Raw genomic sequence first — 21,721 nt, 5'->3', positions numbered from 1 at the left:
GATAACTACTAAACTATTTTGACAAATCCACTCAGTATAGTATTAGTGCTATATTCTTATATTCTTTTTAGTAAGAAAAGTGAGATGTGTTCACAACAGCAGGGACATTGAACCCCAACTTTCCGGCGAGCGGCGGCGCCTGTGTGGAGCGCCCGCTCCCTCCCCGTGAATCTTCCGGAGATTTCCCTGCTGTATTTTTCACATGGGCCTACTTGGACTGTTGTTGCCCAGAGCAACATTTGCGAACATTTGACTTCACACATACAGGCCCCTTCGGAAAAGTTCAGGGAAAATGTCCGGACTTCGGCGCAATGTCTGTAGGCAGCTCATTACGAAGCTTCAACAGTTTTGAGCGCCAATCGAGGGGCAATGATTTCTGCAACCAATAACTCTTTCCGTGGAGCCTGCACATGGGCATGTGACCATTGTGTAAACTATTTGTGCTAAGCTTAGAAAAGAAAAACAACTTAAACCTGTGTCAGAACTTTTTTATTTTTATAGCTGTGATTAAATACGGTAATGGATTCAATTAGGTTTGCTCTGGGCAGCAACTTGAGCTTTTTTTTTTTTTTTCTCTCTAGAATATATTTCTTTACATTTTGACATATTGGCATTACAAAAGTATGGGCTGAATTAGCTGATGTTGTGGTTTTAAATGTATTAATCCATGTAGCGCCGGCTGCTGACCGTGCTGATAAACGGGCAAAGTCAAAGGGCCGAATGACAATAATTAACTTCCTATTGTTTTTAGAGCACCAGTGTGCAGCTGTCCCTTTCACCTCATGCAGTATTTTACCTCCCATCTCTCCCCGTGGGGAGGAGGCATGGTTTACAGTTTGAAAAAAAAAAACCCTGAGTGGGCGAGACGACATGAAGTCAAGAGACCCAAAATAAATCCTCCTTGAATCAGTTAATGTTCATTTTAAAATTTAGTGTTTTTGTAGAGTGGTGGTGATGCATTTTTATTTTATTTTATTTAAAAGAAAGAACGCCAATAAAAGTTTCCCCAAAACTGCAAACTGTAAATTCCCTGCAGTAAAATCCACTTCTCTGCTGTCCATCCTTGTGCTCACTGTGTCCCGGACACGCAGGGTTGTTTTCTTACGGATTGAGGTGAATTGTGTTTCTCGAGTGGTCTCCTGAGGCCCGTGTGCGTGTGTGTGTGTGCTTTATGTGTCTACTGGAATCGGCTGTTAGTGACTGAACTCATGCTGAACAAAGCTGCTGTTACCTGTCGTTTGAGAAAACTTTTTTATGACCATGTTTCTGGGGAGTGTTTGAACATCAAAAGATAAGGTTTTGTGTCGGGGTATATTATTTTTGTGTTTTTGTGGGTCTGCACTTTTGTTGTTGGTGGTTGTGTGCCGTCCTTTCATCGTCGGCCCGGCCAATAACAATCTTGGTCACGCCCAAAAGGGGGGCCATCCGATTATTTCAATCAGAAGAGATTAGTGGCGAATAATTATTTCATGAACTATTAAGTTCAAACCAACCAGGGCCTTTCTGTGTGGAGTTTGCATGTCCTCCCCGTGTATGTATGGGTTCTCTCCGGGTTCTCCAGCTTCCTCCCACCGTCCAAAGACATGGGTGTGAATGTCTGTCCGTCTCTGTATGTGGCCCTGCGATAGGCTGGCGACCTGTCCAGGGTGAACCCCGCCTCTCGCCCAATGTCAGCTGGGATTGGCTCCAGCCCCCCTGCGACCCCCAAATGGATAAAGCGGCTGGATGGATGGATGTGGTGATGGTGGTTGATGAGTTGCTGAGACTGTTGAAGAGAGTGAAGAGAGAGTGAAGAGAGATCTGTGAAGACTTGGCAGTGATGGGGAGGGCGAGTGAGAATCAAACTACAACCGAAGCACGGAAGAGAGCAGTCTTCTAGAGCTTTATTCTCCCATCACCATATTAGTGTATTGATCTAATGACACAGCTGCATAATTGAACACACAAAGAGCACAAGACGATGCATCAGAGATTCCACCGATGAAGCAGCTGTGATCCTCGGTTAAACCCCTACAGTATAACGGAGGGTGTGTTTTTCTCTCCGCTTTCGTCTCATCTAAATTTCTTGCTCAGCGAGTGAAGTCCTGGCTTTGACCTTTAGTTTGCAGAGAACATCTTAACTAAGCGTAGTCTGTGTGTTTTTCAAGCTGCCAACTTGAATCACTCCAGCGAGGATAGACTGACGGATGGGTATATCCAGCCTAAGGGGGGAGGGGGGGTAGCATCATCCTAGCAGAATGATGAACTCAGTGTGTGCATGTTTTTGCGTGTGCATGCGTGCGCGCGCGTGCGCATGTACAGCAGGTAGGAACTTGCATGCGTGGCGCCAGTGTTTGTGCAATCAAATCAACACATGATGACAGCGGCTCACACACACACACTCTTGTCTGCGGAATCTCATTTAGAAAACAGAGAGTGGGTGAGAGAGGGAATCATATCTAGTGGCGCATGAGTTTGCACTTTTATTGGATAACTCTCAGAGTTCGGACCAATGAAACTTCTTTTATTGTAACTGAAATATTGATACTGCCAACGCATCCCGCAGTATATTTTTTCCCCTGATTCATCGTGTATTTGTCTTCAGGACGATTCGGAATGGCGGGAGAAAGACAAATACAGATAGATAAAAAAAAAGAAGGGAGGGGAAAATGGATGAGGGAAGCAATATCAAGGCAGAGCCTTGCATTATTCCATGGTTTTACGACAAATACTTAATGAAAACCCCCGTGAGGGCGATAGGAGCCTGTATTTAATTAAGCTTTAATAAAATATTAACCAGGGAGGCCAGGGCGATTTCCCCTCTACCCTGGTCTGCTCAGTAGATTGAACCACACTTACACTGCCTAGACAGCTCTGAATTATAATTTCACATGGAAGGTGAGAGAGAGAGAGAGAGAGAGAGAGAGAGAGAGAGAGAGAGAGAGAGAAAGAAAGAGAGAGCGAGCGAGCAAGCAGATCTAGTGCTCACTAAAGAGCCAAAGGGGAGGTTGGGATGGGGGACCGATACTTCTCCTACTGCTGCCTCTGGAATGTCTTCCAATCACATTAGGGGGGGAAATATAGCTCTGATTTATAAGGACTGTTTTAAGTTCACTTTCCATCCCCGCCACCTCTATGCCTCCACCTTTAACAATCTTTGAAATTACTCTGATCTCCTAATTTGGACGCCACACGCTGTGAAGGGCACAATGTGCAGAAAAGGTGTAAATCATCGCTGGAATTGTTGGCTTTTTTTTTTTTCCTGCTTTTTTTCACGACAATGGTGATGGCTGGTCCAGAGGGAGCTCAAAGAGGGCCTACGCAGCGTTAGCTATTGAGGAATGAGATAAGAGAACGGCTGGGGAAAAGAAATGTTCAAATTTCTTTTGGTCACGGCTGAGGACCGAAGGCCATTCTCGGACAACTATCAATTACACAAACCATCAGAATTCACAGCAGTCGAAACTAAATAGAAACGGTGTAGCAAATAGCGTCAACTCAAAGGTCCGTGTGCTAGACGTCGGCGAAATGGAGCAGGTTCAGGTGTGGGTGGCATGTGTCATGTGATAACAAGGGGTTGTATATAATGGGGAGATCATAACCTCTGTCCCGGTTCAATAGCCTTTTGGCAGCAGATGTGAAAGGAGTCCTTGATCTCTCTCCAGCTGTTCTCTGACTCCCGGTCAACGACCTCTTCCCAGGTGGTAACGTGACCAGTTCTCACTTGCTCGAGTGTTCTGCACATTTAAAGCTTCCGTTAAACGTATCCACACTGAAAAATAGTGTTGGCCCAAAATATAAAACAATCCGCGACACTCCAGCACTGGTGGGAATGTTTGCTTCAAGATACTGATCAAATTAAGAGAGTCCTCTGTCATTTGTCTTCATGAGTCTGAAATTTGTCCACATTTTGGACTGGCTTACAGAACAGTGTTAAGGCTAAAAACAGCCCATAATGTAAAGTTGTCTGGAGTAACTGAAGTTGCATAGGTACCTTTTCCTATCTGATGTTGTAAAACAGTTTAAACCCCCCAACATTTTTCAAATATCCACTTTGTTTAAATTTTACAGATCCATACGGACTCGGATGAGGGTGAGGGCAACATCAAGTACACAATCTCTGGAGAGGGCGCGGGCTCCATCTTCATCATCGATGAGCTAACAGGTGACATCCATGCCACAGAGAGACTGGACCGCGAGGAGAAGGCTTTTTACACACTTAGGGCTCAGGCCCGGGACCGGCTCTCCAACGACCCGCTGGAACCAGAGTCAGAGTTTGTCATCAAGGTCCAGGACATAAACGACAGTGAGCCCAAGTTCTTGGAGGGTCCCTATATCGGCAGCGTGGCGGAGCTGTCACCCATAGGTAAGACGAGGAAACACAAAGTGCAATCAGACACTAACCACCTGGATAGCTGTTTGAGGCTTTGAGCTCGGGGCGGGCAAAAGGTGCACTGTACAGCATTACCGTTTGTGTTGCAGCTATTTTCATGACTACTGCACGTAAAGGGTCTATAATGTAACTCTTTGTCCTGGACTGAAACACTTCCCTACAGTCTAGATTGAAATAGAAAAAGCAGGTGGAGATGCGAGATGAAAATAGACGTGGAGTCAGAGAATTCACTGTGGTTGAGAGGTAAGCAGAATGGTGGCATGGACGTCTGAGGAGGACTCCCCCCCCACATGGACTGTGTCATAGCCACAGCAATGAGATGGCAAATGGAGCAGACGGTGCAGGCATATAAAGAAAAGAGGAGGCAGTTGAATTGCATTTCTCCCAGACAAGCTTTGTGGCTGTGTTCTGACACACCGTTATGAGGCAAATGATAACAGGGGGGGAAATCAGGGGGGGATAGAGGAGCCGAGGAGAGGCTCTTCAGAAGAGTAGATAATAGTGCCGGTACACCACATTTTTACACCGGCTTTTGACATTCAAACCACAATGCTTTTAATCTTGACAAACATGTTTTTTTTTATTGTGAGTGTTAGCGGTGCTCCATGGCTGCTTAAAATTCTCAGTGAAATGTAAAAGACAGGTGAATGAGGGTGCCAGGGACTTCATTAGCATGGTATTAATGTCAAAGACGCAGCTGATGTTTCATAAACAAAAAGCTCTATAGCTGCCAAGCGATATCACCACGTGCACTCAGACTGGTCTGTGTGTGCGTGTGTGTGTGTGTGCGTGTGTGCGTGTGTGTGTGTGTGAGAGAGAGAGTGGGTGGCTGTGCGGGTGGGTGTGCGTGAGAGTGGGTGGGTGTGCTTGAGAGGAGTTATAGAGGCACAGAGAGAGAGAGAGAGATAGACTGATTTGAAAGGAAGCAGAAACGGGAGATAAAAACTGCTGTTATAGAAGAAGAGAAAAAAAAGATGCACAACCTTGGAAAGAAGAAGAGAGCTATTATCTCTATCGAGAGAGAGAGAGAGAGAGAAAGAGAGGCGGGTGATAGAAACCATGCTTAGTTAATGTCAGTTAATGTAATCTAAATGATCAAGGACCCCCCCCCCTTCACCGAAACCCCCCCTTGCTCGACCCCGTCGCACCTCCGTCAAATTAGACACTAAATGAGCGTGCAGTTCATGTTTTAAACATGGCCGTGGAACACTAGCCCTAATGAGGTAACAGCTACTGCTTAGTCAAGCAGGTTTCTTCTCTTCTGTGCTGTTCTCCTGTGGAACATCAGCTAAGCCAAGCAGTATTTTTTTTTTTTGGCATGTCGGTGATAAGGTCACAGGCACAATGACAATAACTGAAGGGAGTAAAAAAAAAAAAAAGAAGACACATCCATGAGCTCCACTGGTGCACTGGGTGATGGGTTTCTTAAAGGAGACATATAATGTTCATATTCAGGTTCATAATTTTGATTTGGATTATTACTTGAAAAGTTTAACATACTATAATGTTGAGTAAAACACCCCAGTTTCTTAATACCGTCTATCTCTGAAGCTCCTTTATCAGCCTCTGTCTGAAACGCTTGGTTTTAGCTCCTGTCTCTTTAAGGCCCCCCCCTCCAGATAAAGCCAAGTCTGCTCCGATTGGCCAGCTTGCCCACTCTGTTGTGATTGCTGTAGGAAGTGTCGGCCTCCACTTGCTTATTGTCGGGGCAGTACCAGGCTAACCGCGTGACATGCTTTATGCATGTCCGTAATATGGTGATGTCATCATCTTATGGAAGTGTCGCCCCACTACTGACGAGGCGCTGCAGGAGTTTCGGGAGCAGTGTTGTCTGTCGGGGAGAGGAGCTCCCTTTCTAGGCTTTGTAACTTTGCAGACATTTAACATACACAAGAAACCTAAATAGAGGAAAGGGGAAAAAAATGAAAAAGCATTATATGTCTCCTTTAATTATCAATATATTCACATGGGAGCTGTATTTAATTTTTGGTCAATCCTCAACACACTGCTCAATACTTGCTGCAGGAACAAATGTGTATTAATATAACATATTCCCCAGCATTGTTAACTTCTGTTTGAGAAACATCCACTAAAAACTATGGCCCTTTCTTTGAAAAGCAACTGTATCTTTATAAAGTGCTTTGAAAGATTGACGTAATCACGAGGAATAAATGGGTTTGGTGTGGAGTGCTCTGCACAAAGTGCGGAGAGATTAGGCATTGTTTGTTTCAGTCCTTTTATCGAATTTATTAAGGGAACCACAGAAGCACCAGCCTTATTTTTTAATACAAATGTTTAAATGTTTCAAATTTTAATGTTTAGTTTGTTCATTTGTTTTGCGACACGGCCCTGGCTTTTTTTTTTATCATCTTCAATTTGTTTCAACATATCCTTGCTGTCAGTAGCTCCTCTATTTTTTCTGTACTCTGTCGTGTTCATTAACAACACACACACACAAATGATTGCGATTCATGCTGACAACTTTCATATTGTACACTTAATGTTGTCACCTTTTCCCTCCTGAACGCGCAATATACTCAAAACCTGGTTAGCATCAGTACTTTTTATTTCATTTGGACACAGCCGCTGTGATCTAAACCACGCTTGTGTTTTATGCTGTGATGGAAGCAGGTTGGGAGCATTAGCCACACCATTGATATGCTCACTGTGCTGTTTTACGGCCAACCATATAGCAAACTACCCTGGAAAACGTGAGGCCATAATAGTAAGAAAGTAATCAGTGGTGCGCTGCCTGAGGCATATTCATTTTTACTTATCACTCCTGTCAAGTCGCCCAGTCCACATCTTTGCCATAGCTATACAGCCTCCCCCTTCTTTTTGCAGAGACTTCCCTCCTTTCTGTCCGTCTGTCTGTCTGCTTGGCATTTGCCGCCAAAAATAGCATTGTCTACGTGTCCGTCGTCTGTTTTTTTTCAGGGTTGGTTAACTCTAAAGAGGAGGAGAGAGGGCAAATAAAACAGCAGTGGCAAAGACGATGATGGGGTGTGAGGGCCTGAGCTCTGTTGCTACATCCACCCTAATATGTTTTCATTTTAAACCACACATTTTAGTTTCTACCTTGTTGTTGATCCAAGCAAATGAAAAGAAAATGATTTAGTTTTTTGGTGAGAAAAAGCTGGACAGAGATCGTTTTGTTTTAACATAACGTTTAAAATTGAATGGCATGAGTGTGGGCATAACCTGTGTTGTCCAAATGAAATTGCGTGCTTAAATCAAATCTGTAGTACCTTGAATGTCGCTTTGACAACCATGCGTGTCTTTATGCTGAGACAGAGGAGGGAACATGGATGGAGTCACCCTGCAGAATCCTGGCTGTGTCCTCTGACTAATGATGATAAAGACTTTGAAAGTGAAGTATGGCCCAATGAATCTCTGCCTGATGGTTTTTTTTGTAATTGCAAGAAAGGGTTTTATACAAAGAGCAACTTTTGCTCCACATAAAGGCAGATTTTCCATTGAGTGTTAGTTGGTGTGGAACATCACAGTGTTATTACTTCTAGGAAAAGGTGATGATTAATACATGGCAAGGCTTTTTTTTTTTTTTTTCAAACTGACAACATCGGTTTTGAGCCCTGTTGAAAAGCAGAGCCATAAGTCAAGCAGGGACGTCGACTAGGGCTGAACAATTAATCGTTTCAAAATCAAAACCTTGATCCGAAACAGCTAAAGGGCGCTATTTAAAATTTGTCCCGAAGAAAAGCCGATATTCGGTGATACGGAAGTATTTCGGGGTTTGAGCCGTCAGATGTGCAACAAAAGAAGGTAGTATTCTGCAAAGCATTCAGTCGCAACACCACCAACCCGTATCGGCGCATGAAAAAGTGCCACAGGCAGCTACATGACAAGTATAAGGAAATGATACAGTCTTGTTAACTTTAAATGGATCAGTACTTTTTAAGGTTCTGTGTGTATAGTTTTTTAAAGTAATGTAATGAAGGTCCCTATTGAGTTTTCTCATCGCACTAATAGATGTTAGCAAGAAATTTGCATTTGCAATTTGGATTTCTTGACACTGAACAGCTTCTCCGCTCTGCTTATATGTTGATATCAGGTGGCTTGCGTCGGATGACATGTTGTGCTTATGTATATGTTTTGGAAAGCCTCATCTTAAATATTTGCATTTGATCCATCTCTTTTCCCGTCGGTTTTCCCCAACCATAGTCAGCATTTAAATATTTATGTAGCTTTGAGCTAGTCTTCAAATGGTTTAAAAAAAAACAACCAGCGGCTAAAGTAATGTCAAACTGCTATGGCATCGTCTACAGTTAAGATTTGTACAGACTGTGGTTTTAGACACACAGCAGACATGCTGCAGAGACATTATTGGTAGTGGCTCGGAGGCACACCGAGCTAATGCTTAGAGCTACTGCTTATGCTCCACACGCCCAGCTAATATTGAAGTAATAAAGACAGGGCTTTTCCAATTTGAAATCAGTATTACAACCGTGTTACAACATGCATGCTAAGACATCCATCACTCCTTTTCTTCAGTCCTTACGCAAGCTGACTGACAAAGTAGCACAGTTTGTTGAGTTTGAAACCATTTAGTCACTGAGGCGGACATCCTTTCCTACCACTCAAAGGTCGTGTGACAGCGAAGCAACTCGGGTGGAAATGTGGTGAGGCGGGGGGGGGGGGCTCTTGGTGGCGAAATCACAAGAGGGTTAAAAGTTTCCACGGTGTTAATCCCGTGATTGATGTGGTTCCATTAGGGTGGACCTCGGGACCTCTGAGTGGCAGAGATGTGGCACAACACGGCGTCTGTGACGTGGCCTCTAAACCTTCAGGTAACACTAACTGAAAGATTCAAAGTGTCCAAATGACAGCGAGCTGGCAAATAGGCTGATAATGGACAGTAAGCCGACCCCTAGCCTCCGTTTTTTTCTCCTCTAATGACACACACTGCTGTAGTGTTGAATTACCAAACACAGAGAAACACAGGCAGAGTTCAAAGAAGCACAATGACCGTCTTAAACTGACATTTATCCTATTCGGTATCAAAAGCAGAATCAGTGCATAGCAGATAACATGCACGTCAATACCAGTATAGTTCTGATTGGGCAAAATTGGCCAAAAAAGCAGCTGACCAATATGTCGTCCTGCCTCTGATGTGGAGTATCACATGGGTAGATGTTCTCCTCCAAAAGATATTTAGTAGGTCTGTATGGACAAGAGTGAAAGCTAAGTTTAACACTGATGATAGACCAGGCACAAAACGCAGTCTAACTGGCGTATGAGGGCTATTTTGGGCATTGGACACAGAGTAGTACTAGGCAGAATAAAGACCAATAATTAACATCAAAAATAACTTTTAATTTTTGGCAAAATAACTTTATATTCTGCGCACAGGAATCAGGTCTTAAAACACAGAACTAAGAGGCTTATTATAGGGATTAAGTTATATTGCAAAAAAATAAACCATTTACTCTAGGTAGGGGTTCCTTTGCGGATAAATTGTTCAATAAAAAAAAAAGCAACTCGTCTTAAGTATTTTGGTTTTCTCCCCCTATTTTTTGGATTATATTCTATTTGGGTTTTTTTCACACACACAGACACACACACACACACACACACACACACACTCGGCACTCAAGATAAATCCCCCACTCCTTTTGTATGTAATGTGAGAACTCCGCAAGGGGATTAAAGTAATAATCACCCTTCCGGTTGCTTTGGTCCGGAGAGGTTGCCCAGGAGGCTGCAAATTGCTGCAGTCACCATTAGGACAGCTGGGGCCTGTCATGCTAACAGTGGATGAGACATTTGGAGCAGCAAGATCACAGGAGAGAGCAACACAACAAGGCAGGAGCAACTTACAATCAATATTTTCTGCCAGCCACCTTTATGTTTGTGACCAGCAACATCCAACATTATGCGCTCGACCACGGTGCCTGACATAATTGATTTAGGCTGATCTGTGTGTGTGTGGTCATGTGTACGAATTTGCGTCTATGTGGCGGAGGGGGCGACAGAGCGACTGAGTGTGTGTAATTCAGTGTGTGAGGAGGCATGGAAGATGCGTTTGACAATAGCACCAGCGTATAGTCACATTTGTGAAATTGATTACGGCTCTCATTTTGTCATTATTGTAGACAGTCAAGCTGAGAAGCATTGTCTACACTGTCTAACACAATAATGTTGATACCTGGCCTGCATATTTAAGGGGTGGTGGGCGTTTAAATCTAATAATTAATCTAAAAATGTGGTTTGGTTAAATTGATGGAATCTAATTTAACAGTGCAGAAAAACTTCTGTGCAGAAAAACTTCTGCAGGTCTTTTTCTCTTCTTTGAAATTGAACAACTTTTGACACGTGAATTACACATTAGTATAGTGTGTGGGACTGTGGGAGATCAGGTAAAAGAAAGTGCATGTTAGGGGGGTTAGTTGTGTTGGGAGAGGAGGTGTCCTCAGAAGAGATGAGTTTTGATTTAATGGGAGATGGAGAGGGATGTCCCTGCTCTGACAGCATTTGGCTCTGTGTAACTATTTGTCTAGAGAAATGCATGAAAGTGATGAGAGGATGAGATTCAAAGTTGACGTGCCACACTGGCCCCAGACACTGTCTCCAAAACAAATAATGATCCGATCTATTAAAAGACGCAGGTACAAAGGCTAATAAAGATTGGATTTACAATCTTTGTCAGGAGAGATGACAGATATCCCTAAATCCTTAAAGGAGATCTGGAAGGGGATCAGTGTAAGCAGGCCATTGGCTTTTATGACATGGCAGATTTTTCTTCCCTTTATACTTCTTTCTGTCTCACCCTCCCTTCTCTCCATCACTCTCTCCGCCCCTCTCTCTCTCCCCCGCTCTCTCCCAAGGCATTTACGTGGATGAGAGAGGAATGAATCACTGCGGAAGTAGTGAAGAAATAACTTTTCATGTGAAAACACCTCAGCTTTTATGGCTTTACTAAATGATCCATAATGCGGGCAGGGAACACTCAGTCCTGCAGATTAAGGTGGGCCAGAGTGGGAAACGGGGCTCAGTGCTGCAGCCGTTAGACCCCTTCCACTGACGCCCGCACCAGTACGCCACCAGCTGAAATGGGCACAAATCTCTTTTACGAGGCTGCCTCTTAAATAGCTGTCAGTCTGGTGTCTCACACGTGGCACACTCCTCCAACTCCCCTCACAGTAATTGAACCATCTCTCCCAGAGTGCTGAAGTGCTGTGGGAAGCCATTCCAACAGCCCGTGTTGATACCATTAAACCAAACTCATGCATAAATCTAACTATACAGCCATCGTCACCCACCCTGCCCTGAATCCTCTACGCCCCAAATACACCCCTCCTCCTTACTCCATTTCATCCGAGACAGTCCCAGGGTTAGTTTTCATCTGAACGGTATTTACATTATCCTTCAAGGGATACTGTGCACCGCTTAAATACCATTTGCAACACAGACTGCATTACAATGATATCATTATTTGGGAATGATCGTTGCTTCCTTCACGTTCCTCCCACTATGACAATGATATAACAACATTACAGTGTAATAGGTTGCACAGCAGAATTTATATGATACATGTAAAAGTTAGATCAAGTGTTGCGGCCATTCAGTAATATCATTAGTAATTATTATAAATTGGCAACTTCCTGAATTAATCGGCTGTCAATCGTGTTTTTACAGAGGGACTTTAAGAACCTTATGGAGATGTTATCATATTTTAGCAATGACATTATAACTCTTACATGAAGATGGAAAATAATGTGTCATAAACAGCTGCCATTCCACCCTAACTATGACCCAGGGTGTTTGCTCTGCCAGAGGATTAGCAAGGAATAATCAGGCCACATCCTCATAGTTGCACGGACACAAGGACATGCTTTAAACCTCTCTCTCATCCACCGTGGTGAGGCAAGTCACTCGGAGAAACTCGTGATTCCCTTATGTATTTACTATAGAATCAGAATATGAAAGTCAGCATGATGATGATGATTTTCCCTCTTTTAACATTGTTTTAATTGTGAGACCCACTGTGTAAATATCTGCATGCTGAACCCATTAGTTTAATTTTAAGTGGAGGCACTGAAAGGTGACTAAATATTTATTTGTAAAAAAAAAAGAAAAGAAAAAGAATTTGGCAAAGACTAGTGACAAAAATAAGATCACAAATATTTGTACAAGAACTTAACAACAAGCTGAAACAACAACAGTTGCACCCAGTCTACATTCACTGTTCTATCAAACACAGGCATAAAAATGCCCCAAAAAACTAATAAAAAATGATGATGTTGAAAATCCAGCAAAAACAAAAGAGTCTAGTGACAAGGCTGCATAGTTTGGCCATTAGAAATATTATTGCAACAGGACATGATGCCTCATCTGAAGGGGAATTTGAGAGTCCGATTTTAGCTCTTGAATAGTTGGTGCTTCTCTCCATTAGATACACTGCTCTTACTTGTGTAATATTTATTGCATTCTAATATGCAAGTCGATCATTTTTATTGAAAGTCAATCAAAAAGTCCATCAAAAGTAAAATCTGACACCGACCACACCAACAGATAATGTAAGTAATGGCTTCTCCCACTGAAAACAATGATGCAAGCCAGAGCTTTAATAAGAACCTAAGTGCCAAACTCGCTGCCTCACTCCTCATTTTAATATAAACACAATAAAAAAGCATTTGCATTTATATAGTTCTTCCAGGCCATCTGACATTGCTGCCAGCCAGTACCTAAAAACAGCTGAGCTTGGAATTGATTGTTACCTGGGGAAAATTAAGATAAGGGAGTAATCCCATGGATGAAAATGGCTTTGTTGGGCCCACAGCAGAAGAGCCAACCAGGTAGGCAGAATTAACAAACTCCTGTCCGTTGCCAGTAATGAAAATGCATAGCCTCCATACATTCATATGTTTTTTTAATACATCAAGATTGATATCTCACTCATCCACCAACTTGGATGTTGCATGTCTCGATCTTCCAAGCAGCAGGCTGGTGTGTACTTCTGCATATTTGGCAGAGTTCAATTAAAAGCTCATCCCGTCCTAGTGAATATGCGGAGCTTTGAATCCATGGGGGGGGGGGGGGGGGGGGCTGCCATATATCAGGATTTAACTGGGAGCCACACACGGTTGAAGACAGTACCAGAATTGATGAGAAACACAGGTCCATCCATATGTCCATCCGCTTTGTGTTCCCACACCAATTGCTTCTTGGGATAATTGAGTGAGGTGCTAATTCGTCACACAGCCATGTGGCTCACACGCAAACCCCTCGTTTGTTTCAGTAGAATCTTTGACCAGGTAGAGAGCTGCATCATGTGCGGGGGATACGGTACAGTAGGTTAGCACGGAAAAAAAAAAGACCATCCCCTGTTATGAGGTGACAGCAAAAGGGTAGTGATCTGAGCTGTCTGATTTAATGGCTGGGTGACTTAAATGATAATCCACTGGGCTCTCCCTCCCTTCCTCCCTCCCTCCCCCTTTGCCCCTCAGGAGCCTCTGTTGGATGACAGGAAACAAACAGTGCTCTGACACTTCCCGCTAATTAGCATCATTAGCATATGGCCATTATGTGGCTGGACAGTAGCATGACAGGGCTCCGAGAAAGGCTACAGCGGTGACCTTTGGTGGACAACACCGGCTGCCACTAATTACCCATAGCATTGGCCAGGGGGACAAAGACCCACTCCTTGTCCTTGGCGACCTTTGGCACCCAGGAACGTCTCCCTTTTCACCTACGTTTCCCCCGCAAGTGCAATTATTTATAGAAAGAAATTTTGCTCATCTGCGAGTATGCAGTTTGTTTCTTAACCTAAAAGCGAAGAACCTCAAAGGGATAGTGCCCCGATTTTTAGTTACTTATGCCTAGTTAATATGTTACCTTATGGAGATGGCGATCAGCGATGCCAGTCAACGGAGTTTGGAGGGGGAGGGGGAGTGGAAGTAGCGTAAGTCACAGTCCCACTGTTGCAGAGGGGACCACCGAAAAACGTCTTTTTGGCCACATTTTAAAACGTTACCGAAAAAAACTATATATCAGTTCAATTGTACGCTAAAGGACGTATTTTTTCACTGCTTTAGTTTGCCGCCAGACATCTATTGAGCGGTGAAAAAAATCTTCCTTCAGCATACAATTGAACGGATTTTTAATTTATGTTAAAAAGACGTTTTTCGGTGGTCCACTGCAATAGTGCGACTCAGACTAACGCTACTTCCACTTCCCCTCCGAACTCCATTAAATGACATTGCTGATCACCATCTCCATAAGGTAACATATTAACTATGCATAAGCAACTCATACAACCCCACTTCAAAATCACTGAACCATCCCTTGAAAGACTAAATGGAGAGATGTGCCTGCGTTTCTGCTGCCAAAAGGCTTGTGTATGTACACTGTTGACACATTTTCTACATGGTGCAAAGTAACGACTTAAACACTGTTGCTCCGCAAATCCCCATTTGTGCCAGTGCCAGTAATCACAAGTAACTGTTTGCTGTAGATTTTTTTTTTTAAGCTTCTAACAATCTTTGAAGATATAATGTTGACTTTAGGACTGCACGTTCCCTGTCATCTCAGAACGCAAGTACTGTGCCAATGAGAGGCAAAAACAGCTCTGAGGATTGGTGTAGTGAAAAAGGCAATTTAAGACATCAAAAAATTTGGTTTGGAAAATTATGTGAAAAGAGATGAGATGGTTACCTGGTGCAGTGTTATTCCCGATTGCATTAACCCCACTGCATCAAATATAATCACAGACAAGTTAACGCGAACGCACGTGCGGGCGTGTGCTAAAACTGACAAACCGACTACTTTTACTACACTTGTGAGTCCCACGTATTGATGTGATGCATTCCCAGGCTTGAAACCTTAACCATCACAACTAACCTTTGAACAAATGGTACTTTGAAAACTGGACACAGACCAGAATTGGGGCGGCTGTGGCTCAGGACGTAGAGCCGTTTGTCCCAACTCTCGCCAATACACATGCCGTTGTGTCCTGCGCAAGATGTTTTTACACATGCCGTTGTGTCCTTGGGCAAGACACTTAACCCTAACTTGCCTCTGACGGCTCTTCCGACAGTGCATGAATGAGTATGAATGTGTAGCAGTGCTGTATGAATGTGTGTGAATGGGTGAATGTGACTTTCCTGTAAAGCGCTTTGAGTGGTCTATATGACTAGAAAAGCGCTATATAAATACAGTCCATTTACCATTTACCAATTACATGTGTTGTACGAATGTCCTCACTCTCGATGACTGACACACACTGGTCAAAGGTAGAAGTTCCAACACACTGACATACGCTGATGAAGAACCCGCACACAACTACACGTTTGCCCGTCTTTGTACAATATATTCAAATTCATATTTTTAGATTCCATCTCTTGTCTAAAGTTTTTTGACATGTTGTCTATTTTCAACAGGAACGTCTGTCATGAAGGTCACTGCATCGGATGCCGACGACCCTACATACGGCAGCAGTGCCAGAGTGGTGTACAGCGTACTGGATGGAGAAAAGTTCTTCACTGTCGATAGACACACTGGTAGGAACCACAAAGACTGCACATTCAGCCCTCCATGCACTTGCTATTTTTTTCTACGCAAGATGTTTTTTAGTTTTTCTGTGCTCCTTCCTCTCCTCTCCTCAGTTCCCTCAGCAATCTCGAGCTCAGAGACCATTACTCCCAGATCAATCAAAATTTGTTGCCAAAAACATGAAATCAATCAGCCAAAAAGAAGCAACTTTATAAAGTTTCAGCCAATAACTACTGGCTGCTGTTAGCAGGTACTCAAATACCATATGGCATAAAATGCTGGGTTCAGAACAGTGTTTAGTACCACCTTCAAGCCCGTCTTTGAAAACGTGGCAAGAGGCAAAATAAGAACAGATAATGGTGCCAGCAACATATCTTTCCTGGACATTCAATACATACAAGTAGGATTTAGTGTGTTTAGCTTTAATTATCACCACCTATTTTATTGTTTTGCACAGTATAGCAGCGCAGTAAATTCAGTTCAATCCAATTCCTCTTTATTTCAGACTCACATGGGGTGTCTGAACACTAAAGCATAAAAGTTAAATTTTTTTGCCCCACTAACCTAAAGGATCTAAGAATAACCCATTTGTTTCAGTCATGCCTACCATTACATCAGAATCCTTGGGTGTTGCTTCCCCGAAATCACGTGTTTACACTTTGAAGAATGTCCCCTGGTTATATGATGAAAAATGCTCTATTTCCCTCCTGGTCTGGAGCTTATAGAAGTGACGTGGCCTGACCCACAATCTTTCAGGCGTAGCTTAGCATCGGCGTTGCCTTCGAATGCCCCCCAAGGGAATAGCACTAAAGTTTTAATGATTCCTTTTTTTGGTGTCCACCACCTTGATTCGGTCAGCCTTGGTGCCTGGATGATAAATGGCTCTGCCTTGGTGGGACCAGCCAGGAGACTGGATGGTTCATTCCGGCTTCTGTCTCACGACCCCCATTCTACCCACCTCCTCTCCCCATCTTGTGGGCGGACGAGCCAGCCTAATAGGTGCGAGTCAAGGAGGTCAAAATGAAGAGGAGACAGAGCAGCTGGGAAATCTGCCTCATTAATATCACTCTCATTCACCCTGACAACAAACTCAACAGCAAGTCATTGTGGGGGTTTTTTAATTCACTTTCACCATGCTGGAATTTTTTCTCTAGATATTTTGTGGAATCTTAGTCCCAGGGGGAATTTTACAAAGACTGAAACATACACTCTATAGGGATATTTAGTTTTCTTTTTTTGAAATTAGGTCATTATATTTTCACAAGTTTTAAAACTGTACTGCAATCACATTTTAATACCTATACCTAAACTATACCTAAATTTATGCTGCGAATACATTTCTATTTTACTGTTCAACTTCTGCTTTTCTGTTAATCTGTAACTGTTATAATTTAGAAATGTTATATTATCCTACATTAAGGAATACAGTATTTGCATCTGAGGTGAGAGTGGTATGAGGTATTGCTGAGTCGGCCTCGAAAGCCTCCGGTTGCCTTTTGTGCAGATGCAAGTGTTTTTACGAAAGCACTGGCACTTCTCAAATCCTGTGAAACACAGTTGTGACGACTGTGTGTTGTTCCTTGATGATTGGATTTTTGGTCTGTGCTAACACAGAGCCATCTATTTCTTCCTCAAACCGGCAACAGGTACGAACGTACAAATCGTAATGGCCAAAGGAAAGTGAAAAAAATACACATTGCACATTGTAGATTTGTTGGCAGTGTCAGAGTGCAATGGAGACTCCCCTGACCATCAGTTGCTGAGAGGAAATTAACTCTCTGACTGGCGGAAGAGGCAAACTAACACCGTAGCCTAGCAGAACTAGCACTGCTTTTTAAATGTTTAAGTAGCCATGAAGGCCCAAATTGAAGGACAGCTCAGAAGTTCACTATATATATATATATATATATATATATTTTTTTTTTTTTTTCATTGCCCAGCCAAGAAAAAAACTGAATTTTAATTTGTATGAGAGAAAAATTATCAGAACACCACCATTTACTTTCTAGTAATGTAATGCATTGTCATACTAAAGCACTATTTCACAGTCGGTGTATACAGCTCTATTACCTGGTAAAATTGGTTAATGTTAACGGTACGTGACACACAGTTATCTACATAAAGGCTCTACCATGATGTGGGACAATGGTGATCTACTAGTTGCAGATTGGAGCTTCACTCTTGACAGCCCTAATTTAGATCCGTCCCATCTGGTCTTTGGCGGATGAAAGAGGAGCATGTCATCTGCCACGCTCCTTAACGCCACTGCTGAATATACTGGATTTTGGCTACGCAAAGGACTTGGCCCAAGGCTAAATGTGACTGGAATCAGCGAGTTGTGTACCCAACACAGTGCAAACCTTTGGGAGTGAGACGGCACAGCAAGCCCAGGAAATGCATCAATAGATTCTGATGTGGAAAATCCCGAGGGGTAAAGTGGAATTACATTACCACTGCACAGCAAACCAACCAGCTACTGATGCCACTGCTACTGGGCCAATAAGGAGAATGTCTCTTTTTAAACCAAGAACGACCATGTGCTATTCTGCAAGAGAGATGAGTAATGAATACAAAGAGGGACCGCAGTAATGGTCTAAATTTAGTTTTTGGGTAAACTTTACAAACACAATGTCATATATTCATACCCCAACAGAACATAATATTTTACGAGCATCAGTAAGGCTGTCTGCTCTTGTCTATGGTCATAGGAACAGAGTTGTTTCCACAAACGTTTGCCATGGTGAGCAAAATTGTTTAGAAATTGCAATTGTTTTATACTTAAAGACGTGTGTGCCCATGTCTTTAACATAAAATTGTAAAAGTTGTAATGCTGTTCAGGAAAGCTGAGGCATGCCTCCATTGTGCCCCTATATATTATTCATTTTAATCGAGCTGCATGGTGTATAGGCAGAGGTGCAATATGACACAATCTTTTCCATCCGGCCTGTCTGAGGAGATGAAATGAAATGCAGCACTTGTGCCTCCATGATACACTGCTTAGCAGAAGTTGATATTCAAACTGAGAGGGGAAATATAGTTATATTATGAGTGCTAACCACTAATGGTATTAGTGCTAACCCCTAATCCAACCTTTCTTTTGGCCTCACTTACTTCCATACTCTATTTCTCTCGCCCCTTCATCCCTCCATCATTAGGGATCATCATGACAGCAGTGGCAGATTTGGACCGTGAGACACAGGATCGTTATGAGTTGGTCGTCAAAGCAACGGACATGGCAGGACAAATGGGCGGTCTCTCCGGCTCCACCACAGTGACCATAGTGATCACAGATGTTAATGACAACCCACCGCGCTTCCCACAGAGTGAGTGTCTCCAGTACATTTGCTTTCTTTAGGCAGAGAGAGAGAGAGAGAGAGAGAGAGATGGTGAGAAATGGTGAGAAAAGAAAGGAAAGTTAAAGCCAAGACGTAGGAACATGACAACACACGGTATGATTAGCAGCCCGCAGGCCGCTGACACCAATAAGCGTTGGCAGCATCAGTGGCCACACTGAATGGCATGTCGTCTGAGAAAATCACCTTACACAACTTAAATTTATGAGCCAGTCAAACCCGCGGCACATTGCAAAGCAGGCCATCAACTGCGGAGAACTGATGCTTGCACTTTTTTATGTGAGACTTTTAGAAAGGATTGAATTACTGTGGTTGATTGAACCCTCGTTGTAGTGGATGTATGGCGGTGGTGTGGTTCCTAGTCTAAATGGCTTTCATGTGGCTTTCAGTGCACACCCGCTCAACAGGTAGTGAAAACATTTGGCTAAAAATACAGTCCGTCTCGCATCACCACACATACACACTTGCATTAGAGCCTTCTTTAAGGGCAGCTTAAGAGTCTGCTTCATTTTGTGACATCCTACACCAAATAAAAAGTGAGTGTACTTAAAGTAAACACTCATATGATGTACTTCTCAATTAAAGATACATTGCCATGCCTAATACCTGCCATAACTAAATAATCATAATTATAATAAATCAATCATATTATTTATATCGAATGATTCCCCCTCTTGGTTTTATTTCAACTATTTATTTTGTCTACTTTTTTTTTGCTGTTTAACCATAACACTATTACATTATACTACAGTAAAAAAGTAAATTTTATTACAGATGCAGGAACAGCATCTGACAGTGTGGTTGATTGTATTTGATATGTTTCCACACACCTCTTCTTACTTATGTATAAATCCCCTTTTCATCTCGGTAAATCATATTTACCCAGTCAGAGGGATAAACCCTGCAGGATTATAGCATCTCCACTGTATGCAATGGGGAATAGATGCAGCTTGGAAGGCAGACTAATAAATGAGATGCAAAGGAAGATGGCACACTGTATATGTAAAGATTTTTTTGTTTTCTTTAAATTAAATTATTATTTTTTTCACATGAAATCCCTCTGGGTAAAAAATAAAGTTTAACAGTATCGTGTTCCTTTCCTCTTTTCATTTTGTTCATGATTAATTCTATCAGACGTTACTCCCGGCCCTTTTCTGTCATTTTAAATGTAACCTATATGTACATGTCAGCACAAGTAAATGTTAATCTATTCATGTTCATCCACGTCACTTGGCTTTGATTTAGTACACGTATTTTTTATTAATATAATCACAATTCAGTTAAAATTTGTAATTAAAATAATATAATTTAAATTCAATTGACATTTAATTTGAACTGTTTTCATCATACCACTCGCATGCCTTTTAACATGGATGCAATGTGACTCTTCGTGGGTTGTCAAAAGATAATGCTGCTTCGTGTTATTGTGTAACAACAAAGTGTTATTGTTGCACAAGAGGACAAAACATGATATGTGATATCTTTAGATGTAGGAAATTGTTAATATAATAACGTGAGTAAGTATTTTTAGGCTGTTATATGTAAATGTAATGATCACACAACTATAACCTATATAGCGTAGAGTCTACAGTACTTGTTACTGTTCTTTCATTGTAATCCCATTCCAACTTCCTTTGCCATTACCTGTCTCTTCCTCTTTTTTTGTGTGTTTTTATCTTTGTTCCAATCTCGTCCCCTATCTCATCCTACTCTTCTGTTTCTAGTCCCTATCCATCTCTTCTACCATTTCCTCACTTTCCATTCTCCCCTTTACACCTTCGGCCAAGCATCTGTCTTTCTCCACTGGTGTTTTTTCACTCTTCTTCTCTGTGTAATCTTTGCCTCTCATTCTTCTTCGGTTTTGGTGTTTTTCTGTACCTCAACCTTCATTCTTTTGTTTTGTTGTTGTTGTTTTTTTTTTGGTTCACTTCATCCCACAGTTGTGGCCTCACTAAACTTAAATCCCCCTTGTTTTGTCCGTCCATGTGTCTTTCCACCTGCGGCCACCATGAACCAGAGATGTATCAGTTTTCTGTGTCCGAGGGAGCGGCTATGGGGACGCCAGTCGGACGCGTCATTGCCACGGATGCCGACATGGGAGACAACACAGACATGAGCTATCTGATCAAAGAGGGAGGCGATCTCTTCAAGGTCTCTACTGATGTGGAGACACAGGAAGCCGTTGTCTCCATCAAGAAGGTATCGTTTGAGGCAAAGTCATACAAAAAGCTTTACTATTGCATATCCACAGAGAGAGAGATGATTAGTCTTTGATAATTGATGATCAGCCGTTGCTCCCTGGGGTCTGTGTCAGTGAAAAATTTGAACTGTTTCCAACTTTTTGGGGGGAAATTTGGAAATCCTTATTAGAACTGAATCTTAGCATGTTCGCCTTTTTTTGGAGAAGCACAGATGTGTGAAGTGTTTTCTCTTGAGGCTCCATTCACATTGCTACGTCTTTATTTTAAGATACATCACTGCTGCT

The 21,721-nt window shown here is 42.5% G+C and overlaps 1 protein-coding gene across 1 annotated transcript in view; it reads left to right on the top strand.

Moving 5' to 3' along the window:
• The window catches only part of LOC118309898 (cadherin-22-like), a 134,019-nt gene that overhangs the window by 78,190 nt on the left and 34,108 nt on the right, over nucleotides 1–21,721 (top strand). Inside the window, exons 4-7 of the mRNA XM_047332949.1 lie at nucleotides 4,051–4,345; nucleotides 15,772–15,891; nucleotides 19,039–19,206; nucleotides 21,254–21,435. Coding sequence (XP_047188905.1) covers nucleotides 4,051–4,345; nucleotides 15,772–15,891; nucleotides 19,039–19,206; nucleotides 21,254–21,435 — 765 coding nt within the window. The remainder of the gene's footprint in view (nucleotides 1–4,050; nucleotides 4,346–15,771; nucleotides 15,892–19,038; nucleotides 19,207–21,253; nucleotides 21,436–21,721) is intronic.

This window comes from Scophthalmus maximus, chromosome 6, assembly GCF_022379125.1.
Source record: "Scophthalmus maximus strain ysfricsl-2021 chromosome 6, ASM2237912v1, whole genome shotgun sequence".
Taxonomy (NCBI): Eukaryota; Metazoa; Chordata; class Actinopteri; order Pleuronectiformes; family Scophthalmidae; genus Scophthalmus; species Scophthalmus maximus.
This window is presented reverse-complemented; position numbering and strand designations above follow the sequence as displayed.